This window comes from Scyliorhinus torazame, chromosome 5, assembly GCF_047496885.1.
Source record: "Scyliorhinus torazame isolate Kashiwa2021f chromosome 5, sScyTor2.1, whole genome shotgun sequence".
Classification (NCBI taxonomy): Eukaryota; Metazoa; Chordata; class Chondrichthyes; order Carcharhiniformes; family Scyliorhinidae; genus Scyliorhinus; species Scyliorhinus torazame.
Window position 1 is genome coordinate 286,568,059 of NC_092711.1, and position 12,096 is coordinate 286,580,154.

General features: G+C 50.8%; 2 protein-coding genes across 8 annotated transcripts in view; one reads left to right on the forward strand and one right to left on the reverse strand.

The window, feature by feature from the left end:
- The window catches only part of LOC140421180 (serpin H1-like), a 29,016-nt gene extending 24,044 nt beyond the window's left edge, over window positions 1–4,972 (reverse strand). For 4 of the 5 annotated variants that reach the window (XM_072505677.1, XM_072505679.1, XM_072505678.1 and 1 more), the window contains exon 1: window positions 4,833–4,960. The gene's annotated coding sequence lies outside the window, so the exon portion shown is untranslated. Of the gene's footprint in view, window positions 1–4,832 lie in introns of all 5 variants that reach the window. The other variant, XM_072505676.1, reaches the window with a different exon arrangement.
- A 63-nt stretch (window positions 4,973–5,035) lies between these two features.
- The window catches only part of LOC140421179 (uncharacterized), a 49,981-nt gene continuing 42,920 nt past the window's right edge, over window positions 5,036–12,096 (forward strand). For 2 of the 3 annotated variants that reach the window (XM_072505674.1, XM_072505675.1), the window contains exon 1: window positions 5,036–5,538. Coding sequence is in view for 1 of the 3 variants with exons in the window: in XM_072505673.1 (XP_072361774.1) it covers window positions 9,700–9,759 (60 nt within the window). In the remaining 2 variants the exon portion in view is untranslated. Of the gene's footprint in view, window positions 5,539–9,673; window positions 9,760–12,096 lie in introns of those variants that run through there. The other variant, XM_072505673.1, reaches the window with a different exon arrangement.

A 12,096-nucleotide genomic window follows, 5' to 3' on the forward strand; every position in this document is an offset into this window, starting at 1 on the left:
GGTCGAGGGTGTGGGTGGGGTCGAGGGTAGGGTTGTGGGTGGGGATGTGGGTGCGGGTGGGTGGGGTTGATAGTGTGGGTGGGGTTGATGGTGTGGGTGGGATTGATGGTGTGGGTGGGGTCGAGGGTGTGGGTGGGGTCGAGGGTGTGGGTGGGGTCGAGGGTGTGGGTGGGGTCGAGGGTGTGGGTGGGGTCGAGGGTGTGGGTGGGGTCGAGGGTGTGGGTAGGGTCGAGGGTGTGGGTAGGGTGGGGGTGCGGGTGGGTGGGGTTGAGAGTGTGGGCGGGTCCAGGGTGTGGGGGGGCGGGTCCTGGGTGTGGGGGGGCAGGTCCAGGGTGAGTGGGGGGGTCGAGGGTGTGGGGGGGGGTCGAGGGTGTGGGTAGAGTCGAAGGTGTGGGTAGGGGGGTGGGTGGGGTTGAGAGTGTGGGTGGTGTCGAGGGTGTGGGTGGTGTCGAGGGTGTGGGTGGGGTCGAGGGTGTGGGTGGGGTCGTGGGTGTGGGTAGGGTCGTGGGTGCGGGTAGGGTTGAGAGTGTGGGCGGGGTTGATAGTGTGGGCGGGGTTGATAGTGTGGGCGGGGTTGATAGTGTGGGTGGGGGCGTTGAGGGCGTGGGCGGGGTTGAGGGCGTGGGTGGGGTTGAGGGCATGGGTGGGGTTGAGGGCGTGGGTGGGGTTGTGGGTGGGGTTGAGGGTGTGGGTGGGGTTGAGTGTGGGTGGGGTTTAGGGCGTGGGTGGGGTTGAGGGCGTGGTTGGGATTGAGGGCGTGGTTGGGATTGAGGGCGTGGTTGGGATTGAGGGCGTGGTTGGGATTGAGGGCGTGGTTGGGGTTGAGGGTGTGGGTGAGGTTGAGGGTGTGGTTGAGGGCGTGGGTGGGGTTGAGGGCATGGGTGTGGTTGAGGGTTTGGTGGGGTTGAGGGTGTGGGTGGGGTTGAGGGCATGGTTGGGGTTGAGGGTTTGGGTGGGGTTGAGGGTGTGGTTGAGGGCGTGGGTGGGGTTGAGGGCGTGGGTGTGTTGCGGGTGTGGGTGGGGCTGAGGGCATGGGTAGGGTTGAGGGCGTGGTTGGGGTTGAGGGCGTGGTTGGGGTCGAGGGTGTGGGTCGAGGGTGTGGGGGGGTCGAGGTTGTGGGGGGGTCGAGGTTGTGGGGGGGTCGAGGGTGTGGGTGGGGTCGAGGGTGTGGGTGGGGTCGTGGGTGTGGTTAGGGTCGAGGTTGTGGGTGGGGCCGTGGGTGTGGTTGAGAGTGTGGGTGGGGCCGTGGGTGTGGGAGGGGTCGAGGGTGTGGGTGGGGTCGAGGGTGTGGGTCGGGTCGAGGGTGTGGGTGGGGTCGAGGTTGTGGGTGGGGTCACGGGTGGGTGTGTTGAGAGTGTGGGTGGGGTTGATAGTGTGGGTGGGGTTGATAGTGTGGGTGGGGTTGATAGTGTGGGTGGGGTTGATAGTGTGGGCGGGGTTGATAGTGTGGGCGGGGTTGAGGGCGTGGGCGGGGTTGAGGGCGTGGGCGGGGTTGAGGGCGTGGGCGGGGTTGAGGGCGTGGGCGGGGTTGAGGGCGTGGGCGGGGTTGAGGGCGTGGGCGGGGTTGAGGGCGTGGGCGGGGTTGAGGGCGTGGGCGAGGTTGAGGGCGTGGGCGAGGTTGAGGGCGTGGGCGGGGTTGAGGGCGTGGGTGGGGTTGAGGGCGTGGGTGGGGTTGAGGGCGTGGGTGGGGTTGAGGGCGTGGGTGGGGTTGAGGGCGTGGGTGGGGTTGAGGGCGTGGGTGGGGTTGAGGGCGTGGGTGGGGTTGACGGCGTGGGTGGGGTTGAGGGCATGGGTGGGGTTGTGGGTGGGGTTGAAGGCGTGGGTGGGGTTGAGGGCATGGGTGGGGTTGCGGGCGTGGGTGGGGTTGAGGGCGTGGGTGGGGTTGAGGGCGTGGGTGGGGTTGAGGGCGTGCGTGGGGTCGAGGGTGTGTGGGGGGGGTCGAGGTTGTGGGGGGGGTCGAGGTTGTGGGGGTGGTCGAGGGTGTGGGTGGGGTCGTGGGTGTGGGTGGGGTTGTGCGTGGGGTTGAGAGTGTGGGTGGGGCCGTGGGTGTGGGTGGGATTGAGGGTGTGGGTGGGGTTGCGGGTGTGGGTGGGGTCAAGGGTGTGGTTAGGGTCGAGGGTGTGGTTAGGGTCGAGGTTGTGGGTGGGGTCACGGGTGGGGGTGTGGGTTCGGATGGGTGGGGTTGATAGTGTGGGTGGGGTTCATAGTGTGGGTGGGGTTGAGGGCCTGGGCGGGGTTGAGGGCCTGGGCGGGGTTGAGGGCCTGGGTGGGGTTGAGGGCCTGGGTGGGGTTGCGGGTGGGGTTGAGGGCGTGGTTGGGGTTGAGGGTGTGGGTGGGGTTGAGGGCGTGGGTGGGGTTGAAGGCGTGGGTGTGGTTGAGGGCATGGGTGTGGTTGAGGGCATGGGTGTGGTTGGAGGTTTGGGTGTGGTTGAGGGTGTGGGTGGGGTTGAGGGCATTGGTGTGGTTGAGGGCATTGGTGTGGTTGAGGGCATGGGTGGGGTTGAGGGCGTGGGTGTGGTTGAGGGCATGGGTGGGCTTGCGGGCGTGGGTGGGGTTGCGGGCGTGGGTGGGGTTGCGGGCGTGGGTGGGGTTGCGGGTGTGGGTGGTGTTGCGGTGTGGGTGGGGTTGCGGTGTGGGTGGGGTTGCGGTGTGGGTGGGGTTGCGGTGTGGGTGGGGTTGAGGGTGTGGGTGGGGTTCGGGTGGGGTTGAGGGTGGGGTTGAGGGCGTGGTTGGGGTTGAGGGTATGGGTGGGGTTGAAGGCATGGGTGTGGTTGAGGGTTTGGGTGGGGTTGAGGGTGTGGTTGAGGGCGTGGGTGTGGTTGAGGGTTTGGGTGGGGTTGAGGGTGTGGTTGAGGGCGTGGGTGGGGTTGAGGTCGTGGGTGTGGTTGAGGGCGTGGTTGGGGTTGAGGGCGTGGGTGGGGTCGTGGGTGTGGGTGGGGTCGTGGGTGTGCTTGTGGATGGGGTTGAGAGTGTGGGTGGTGTCGAGGGTGTGGGTGGGATCGTGGGTGGGATCGTGGGTGTGGGTAGGGTCGCGGGTGGGGGTGTGGGTAGGTGGGGTTGCGGGTGCGGTTGAGGGTGGGGTTGAGGGCATGGTTGGGGTTGAGGGTATGGGTGGGGTTGAGGGTGTGGGTGGGGTTGAGGGTGTGGGTGGGGTTGAGGGTGTGGTTGAGGGCATGGGTGTGGTTGAGGGTTTGGGTGGGGTTGAGGGTGTGGTTGAGGGCGTGGGTGTGGTTGAGGGTTTGGGTGTGGTTGAGGGCGTGGGTGGGGTTGAGGGCGTGGTTGGGGTTGAGGGTGTGGGTGGGGTTGAGGGTGTGGGTGGGGTTGAGGGTGTGGGTGGGGTTGAGGGTGTGGGTGGGGTTGAGGGTGTGGGCGGGGTTGAGGGTGTGGGCGGGGTTGAGGGTGTGGGCGGGGTTGAGGGTTTGGGTGGGGTTGAGGGCGTGGGTGGGGTTGAGGGCATGGGTGTGGGCGAAAGGGTTCATAGTCATTGATGCAGACTCGTTGGATCAAATGGCCTCCTTCTGCACTGTAAGTTTTATGTTCATTGATAAAAGAATTAGGGAGTTGTTGGGGTAAGTTTTTCTTTCACCAGATGAAAAGGAGGTATGGAGCTCACTCACTGCCTGAAAAAGAAGCAAAACCTCTCATTGTGTTTAGGAAGTGGATAAAGTCCACTTTAAGTGCTGTGGATGGAGAGCTGGAAAGTGAAATTTGACTGGATAAATCTCACTCTGCCGACACAGACAGCATGGGGCTAATCGCCTCCTTCTTGAAAAGCAAAATCCCTGCATGAAAGCTCCTGCTTGATCAGACCCCTCAAACTGCAGAAACCCTAGCCGAGCAAGATCAACCGACTGAAGAACAGCTTCTTCCCTGCTGCCTACCTCGTATTAAGTTGATATTTTCTCTACACCCTAGTTATGGCTGTAACATTACATTCTGTCGTCTCTCCTTCCTTCCCTATGTATGGTATGCGTCGTCTGTATAGCATGCAACAAACAATACTTTTCACTGTAACTAATACATGTGACAATAATAAATCAAATCAAATCAGAGTTGAGGATCCACTCCGAGCAAAAGTTGCCGAAATATAATCTACTAAACACTGACTGCAAAGAATGAGATATTCAGGCTGTCTTCTTCATCAACCGAGCCACATGTATTTGGTTTATAAACGGTTCAGGATTTCATTACAAATAGCAAACAAAGAAAATCCTGATTTCTGTTAATTTCTGGGGGTCCTCCTCTCAATCTCTGGATCAGTCCAGAGCATCTCTCCCGGAATTCAAGTAGCCATGATGTGGAGATGCCGGCGTTGGACTGGGGTGAGTACAGTAAGAAGTCTTACTACACCAGGTTAAAGTCCAACAGGTTTGTTTCAAACTCTAGCTTTCGGAGCACTGCTAAGACTTCTTGCCGAATTCAAGTACACAGTGTGACAATCTGCTGCTGGCCCCAGTCTTTCAGCTTCTCCCTTGGGTTAACCCCCTCCCTCCCCCCGCAGTTTAGACTGCCTGCGTGGCATTGTCTCCTAGTCCATGTCTGTGCTCTCTTCGCATTCCCATACATTAAACAATATTTGAAATATTCCCATGTTGAATATATCCATGCAACTTATTCAAGTGGATGGGATATGGGAATTCTAGACCGAGCTATTAGCTTCTCTCGAGAGCCAACAATTCTCCATTGAAGATTTTTCGAAAACGTGCCTCCCATCATTTTGACAACGCGGGCTGCAACTACACAAACCCCATTCGCTTTTTTTTGTTCATCAGATTTTCTAAGAGTTTAAGCCAGGCTGTTACTGTGCCAGGCGGCCTGCGAGGAACTCTTACCTTCGATTTTCAGCTTTAGCTCTCACTCAACTTGGACTCTGGATCAGGGTTCAGCCACACAGCACCTCTCTCTATCTCTCTCTTCTCAGTCAGTGCAAGCAGACAAAGGACTACTGTCTCTTTTTATAACCAACCCCAGGAAAGTTCCAGAAAGAATTCGCGTAACGTCTGTGAAAGCCGAGCCCACAGCACCGCCCACATGGAAAGAGGCACATTGGATATCCCTCAAAAGAGATTTGAAAGAGGAAAAAAGAATCATCTTAATTGAGGAGTTTAAATAACTGACAAACAGCATTGCTTTGGACAGGAGGATCTTGTGATTTCTAATCTGTGCAGCGTCAAGCTGAAAACTTCCTGAGAAATCTACGTTTAATCTATCAACAAGCGGGGTGTCATATAGAGTAATTAAATAACTTCCGCTTCATTCTAGTCCTGAATAGAATAGGATTACAAACACTACATTTTTAGTTTTAGCTAATAGGTTAAAATGCTGGATTTTATTTCTAAAGTCAGTGATTCACATCAGTTCCTGTCCATTGCACTAGTCAGAGTGGTGTTTTAAATCAAGGTTCGCGAACTTTTAAAAAAAATGTTCAGTACTCTTCAGCACTTCTTTAAGTGCATCAACATTTGGATCAATGTTATTTTAAAAAAAGTCCCAGATTTTCAAATTATGATGACAATTTGGTGGCGAACATCTGATTAGGTGAGTACTTTGGGGGGGGGGGAAATTGAATGTTTTTGCATCTGTTTGTGGACCCGCTAAAACAGGGCTCCCCAAAATGTGCAGGTTAGGTGGGAAATACAAGAATGGGGGGGGGGGGGGGGGGGCGGTGTGGGTCCGTACAGGCTTAATGGGCCGAACGGCTTCCTTCTATTGTGTAGGAGTTATTTGGTTCTATGGTACAGCAGCGAGGCATAGATACATCTTCTTCCCCTCCCCCCTGCTTCCTGCCTGGAACTGCCACGTTGGCAGTTAAGAAGGACCAGTGTAAGTTTTCACATCTACAGCGAGTTGTGCAAATCTACTTTTTGTTGGATTAACTCTTTACATTCCAAAGTATAAATGTTCTTTTCCTCTACAACCTGCCGTGTCAACCAACATAATACACCAACTCCAGGTTGCACTTTAAGCATCATATATGATAAAAATGGAAGTGGTAGACACCAAAACAAACTTAATGAGACATGTTTTAAAAAAGAGAAATCAATAATCCAGAAAAATGTAGCCCCAGGGCTTCAGGCATTAAAAATGTGGTCTGTGAATGTTCTTTCTGGTGAAGTGACAGCTTATTATATTTCCCACCTAGAGGCACCCCAAACATGATCTTCACATAGAAAATAGGAGCAGGAGGCGGCCATTCAACCCTTTCGAGCCTGCTCTGCCATTCATTATGATCATGGCTGATTATCCAACTCAGTAATCTGTTTCCTCTGCTCCTCCATATCCTTTGATCCCTTTAGCCCCAAGAGCATATCTAACTCTTGAAAACGTACAATGTTTTGGCCTCAACTACTTTCTGTGGTAGAAAATTTCACACGCAGACCACTCTCTGGGTGAAGAGATTTCTCCTCATCTCTGTCCTAATGGACAAACCCATATCCTCAGGCTGTGATCCCTGGTTCTGGGCTCCCCTGCCATCGGGAACATCCTTTCTGCACGAACCCTGTCTAATCTGTGGGAATTTTACAGGTTTTTATAAGATTCCCCCTCATTCTTCTCAATTCCAGCGAATATAATCCTAAACAACTCAATCTCTTCTCATACGTCAGTCCTGTCATCCAGGAATCAGTCTGGTTAAACCTTCACTGCACTCCCTCCATAGCAAGAACATCTTTCCTCAGATAAGGAGACAAAAACTGCACACAATATTCCAGGTGTGAGCACACCAAGACACTGTATAACTGGAGCAAGACACCCCTATTCTTGTACTCACGGTAGCAGAGTGGTTAGCACAGTTGCTTCACAGCTCCAGGGTTTAAGGTTCAATTCCCGGCTTGGGTCACTGCCTGTGCGGAGTCTGCACGTTCTGCCCGTGTCTGTGTGGGTTTCCTTCGGGTGCTCCAGTTTCTTCCCACAGTTCAAAGATGTGCAGGTTAAGTGGATTGGCCATGCAAAATTGCCCTTAGTGTCCAAAATCGTGGATTGGGGTGAGGTTACTGGGTTACGGGGATAGGGGAGAGGTGTGGGCTTGGGTAATGTGTTCTTTCCGAGAGCCAGTGAAGATTAGGAAGGCTGAATGGCTTCCTTGCGCACTGTAAATTCTATGATACCCAAATCCTCTCCCAATGAAGACCAACGTACCATTTGCCTTCCTTACCACTTGCTGCATTTGCATGCTTACCTTCAGCAATTGGTGTATAAGGGAACCCAGGTCTCATTGCACATTCTCTTCTCCATAGCCATTCAGATAATATCTGCCTTCCTGTTTTTGCGACCAAAGTGGATAACCTTATATTTATCCACATTATACTGCATCTGCCATGCATTTGCCCACTCACAATTCACCCTCCCTACCAACTTTGCGTCATCTGCAAATTTGGAGATATTACTGTTAGTTCCCTCATATAAATCATTAATATACATTGTGAATAACTGGGGTCCTAGCTCTGTTCACTGCGGTACCCAATAGTCATTGCCTGCCACTTGGAAAAATACTTGTTTATTCCTATGATTCTATTCTTTGCCCCCTGTCTGCAACCAGCTTTCTATCCATTTCAATACACTACCCCCAATCCCATACCCTTTAATAGTACATGCTAATCTCTTCTGTCAGATCTTGTAGATAGCCTTCTGAAAGTCCAAATAAACCACATCCACATGTAAATTCTATGACTCTATGATTCACAGGCTGAATAAGAATTCAGTCTGCATTATTCCTGAATAGTGTCATGTGAGAGTACCTTTAAGAAATGGGTGTGTATATAAATATCTGTAGTGAGAGTACCTTTAAGAAATGGGTGTTTATTACTGCAGTGATGTCAGAGAGGGGGTGGAGCTGGGCTGTCTGTCAGCTTTTTAACTTTAGTCTTAGGCTGTTTGCTGCAGGGTGTGTTTTAGTTTCACAGCCAGAAGGGGTATTAGAGTCTCTCTCTGTAATCTAAAGACTGTAATTCAATCCTGGTTATTTAAAACTAATAACAGTAGTGACTTTAACCTGATGTGCTTCTGGTAAAAGGTGTTTTAAGTCTTATGGATATTAAAAGGAAATCTTAAAGGATTACATGGTGTTGTATTCTTTGGGGGTTGTATTTGAATTAATGGTTGCTAAGATGTTCACTGTATGTTTTAAAAAGGTTAACTTGAGTTCATAGAATAAACATTGTTTTGCTTTAAAAAATACTTTTCCATTTCTGCTGTACCACACCTGTAGAGTGGGCCATGTGCTCCCCATATCACAATCTATTAAAAGTTGTGGGTCAGGTGAACTCCATGATACACTTTGGGGTTCTCTAAACCCTGGCCCATAACAATAGGAATAAACAAGTTTGCATGTTCACCCCGTGTCTGTGTGGGTTTCCTCTGGGTGCTCCGGTTTCCTCCCACAGTCCAAAGATGACCATGCTAAATTGCCCTTAGTGTCCAAAAAAATTAGGTGGGGCTACTGCGTTACCAGGATTGGGTGAAGGTGTGGTCTTAATTGGGGTGCTGATTCCAAAGGCCGGTGCAGACTCGATGGGTCAAATGGCCTCCTTCTGCACTGTAAATTCGATGAAAAGTCTAAAGTTCCAAATTGGTTGATGTGTGGCTCGGAGGGGAACCTGAACGTACAAATGTTGCCCTTGTCCTGCTCAGTAGCAGAGGTGATGGGTTTGTCATGTGCTGTCCAAGGAAACTGGAGGAGTTGCTGTGGTGCATCTTGTGGGTGATGCAAGCCGCATGGGGGAGGGTGGAAGCAGTAGTGGAATTTGCTAACGGTGATCCACTGCACCGGTGATCGCTTTGCTGAGCATCTTCGGTCTGTGTGCATTCAGGCCCGTGACCTTCCCGTCTGTCCTTGGTCTGCTGCAATGTTCCAGTGAAGCTCAACGCAAACTGCAGGAACATCTCATCTTCCGGTTAGGCACGCGACAACCTTCCGGTCTCAACATCGAATTCAACAACTTCAGATGATTAGCTCTACCCAACCTTGATCCATATATTTTCATCCCATTTCACTTTAACTGTTTTTTATCATTTCTCTCTTTCTTAATATATTTTACACCCCCCCCCCCCCCATCTTATCAACCTTTCCTTACCCTTTCGTCTATTTGCTTCCCCTCCCTCACATCTACATCTATCACAGTTGAAATGAAATGAGTTCACCTTCTGATGTTAGTTTCTCTGCTGTTTGGCCTTTCACATCTTTTGTTCTTTCTGGGGACTGCCATTAGCATTCTTTCCCCTTGGTTTCTGTGGCTATTAGCACCCAGTTTCCCTGGGTTTCTGTGGCTATGCCTCATCTTTCATTCTCACTCCACAGTATAAATTTTTCTCACTTTCTCTGTCTGTTAGCATTGGACTCGAAACGTTAGCACTTTTCTCTCCCTACAGATGCTGCCAGACCTGCTGAGATTTTCCAGCATTTTCTCTTTCCTTTTAGATTCCAGCATTGACAGTAATTTGTTTTCATCGACTGCGCACTGGATTTAAACTGCCTCAGGACAGTGTCAGCTCGCTAACCAGAACTGGCTGCGCGCGCTGGGGTGGGTGGGTGGGAGTAAATGTCCAGCTGCTGCAGGGTTCGCTCTCAAGGTGAGCGGCGATTGGTGATTTAAGACGTGGGCGGTGCTCTCAAGGTGAGCGGTGATTGGTGAGTTGAGAAGTGGACGGTGCTCTCGGGCTGAGCGCTGATTTGAGAAGTGGGCGGTGCTCTCGAGCTGAGCGATGATTGGTGGTTTGGGAAGTGCGGTGCAGGGAATGCTTCTGCCGAGCGTAGTGATGGAGGTAAAATGGAGGGAAGATTGGCGCGCGGGAGGGGAGAGCCAACGGCTTCGTTTAAAAACATATGTGCTGTTAGAAACCGCAACCCCCTTCATAGGGCGTCGAGTGGCCGCCGTTTGGTGGCCCGCCCGCCCTTTGTTGGTTTTAACGCCAGACAACCCGGGCACCCAGAAGGGGAGTTACAATTAATTTTTTTCTCTCACATTGCTGGGCGGCGCTGACACTTTCATCGACCTCACTGATTTTTCGCTCCACTTTCCTGACCTTCTCTGTGATAAATGTACATCTCAGTGGTCTGGCTGTCGTTTACGGCAGATGTCCCTGGAGCGTTTAAGACCTTGCGGCCCGGCCTCTTCTGCGCCAGGTTTCTCGATCCAAAATGGTGTCCTGCTGGAGCAACGTCACATGTCGTTTAGGTGAGGGTGGGTTGGGGCATGTGCCAGCCTGCAACATTGATTTGGCACAAGTGCTGCATTCTGGAGCTCAACACCCCGGCTCAATGTCCCCTCTTCAACACACGCAGCTAAACCCAAGTAGGAAGATCACCCCATCCCACCCCCGGTACTATTAATGAGATAATCAACCGCTTGCAGGTTAGTTGCGGATTGATTTCCATCGACTGAAGCTGTAATATATGTCCTGGTGATTTCTGGAATCCCTTGAAGTTGCTAAAGAGAATGGTGTGCCGTGCCTGACTTCGAGAATTCTGCGCAACAGACATGTGTGCAGTGCTTTGCATCCAGCTTGGGCTGCGACATTATAGAGACAATTAAGATGAGGTGACACAGGGCAGACGACAAGTTTCCGGATTGGGGAGGGAAACAAGAGGCCATAACCACACAGGGTTTTGAGGGAGTGTTTTTCCTATTTGAAGCTCAATGAGGAAACGTGTTTTCGACAGATTGTCCATACTGAAATCTGCAACAACAATGCAGCCTCTAGGCAAAACCAGTGTGGCTGTGCCACTGGCAGTGAAGGCAATTGTGACTGAGGTTAGAGCAGGAGATATTTGCAAGACCTCAATTTTCCACTTGCGTATGGGACTGAGGTTCACTTTGACTCTGTATTCCAAGAGAACTGGATTTCATTCTCTTGAGTCAGAGGGAAGCAATGGAGAGTGCACATGGGTTGATGTAGGTTGCAGGCTTCCCTGGGTCTTGGGGTGCCATTTGACTGCACATACATCACTTTACAGGTGCTGTATAATTTATTGCAGCTGAAAAGGATTCCATGCCTGAAATTCCCAGCTGGTGTGGTGATATACACAGGCATTATTGGAGGTGAATGTCCTGATTTAATTCTTGACTTGAGGAATTAATTAAAACAAGTACTTTATTGTATGGTGTTTTTGGATGTCCTGAGGTCATGAACGGTGCTGTGTGAATCTATCTTTACCTCCTTCCCCTTGTGCCATTTGATTCTCATTCCCATTTAAACCAAAGATTGGGTTCTTTGTTTCAAACTTTCTCATTCCCTTCCCAGTTGCAAATAGAGCTATTGTGATAGTAATTCGCACCCATTTTCCACTATAGAGGGACATGTTGGTTAGTGAATGATAACCATTCAAAATTTGATCGATATCCCAAGCTTCAGCTCCATGTGTGCATTGCTGACTACAGATCTTCTACACTGCCACCTCTCATGGGGAGGCAATCCAGCCTATCTTACAAACACCCTGTACTTCCTTTTCACCACTTAACTTCGGCTATTGGATGAGCAGAACCTCCTCTAAGTATCAGAAAGACTTTAGACTCCGTCCGTCATAAACTCAGTTCCCCAGTCCCTACCTCCATATCCCCCTGTGGGCTGAACAAGACTGTTCTGAATCTTGAAGTCCTATTTGATCCTAAACAGCTTCTAATCACATGCCCTTTCCATCATTATTGTAATCTTGTCAGATGGCCGGATTTATATCACAAGAACACGTAGATAAAGCTATAACGATTTATTAACATTAACTGTGGGTCAAATATATACAAAACAACAGATGAATAACAGTATGAACATGCACAAGCAACCTCTCTCCCAGCTCCCTAGTCAGCCTGAGGTTACCTGACTCTAACATTCACTTATATACTAATGAGACTCCTAGTGGTCAATCGGTGAATTACAACACGCCCATGATATCACGACATCCCCTTTCCTTTCAAGGAATAAATTAATACAGTATCAACAGCATATTTACATGCGATATCATTAGCCTGTGAGTCTAATAATATTTTTTTTTCTTTAAAATTTTTAAAAACTGTTTTAATAAATATATATTATATATACATACACAAAAACAGCAAGCATAGTATGTACAAATGGTTGAGATTTACAAATTAAGTCGATCAGGTT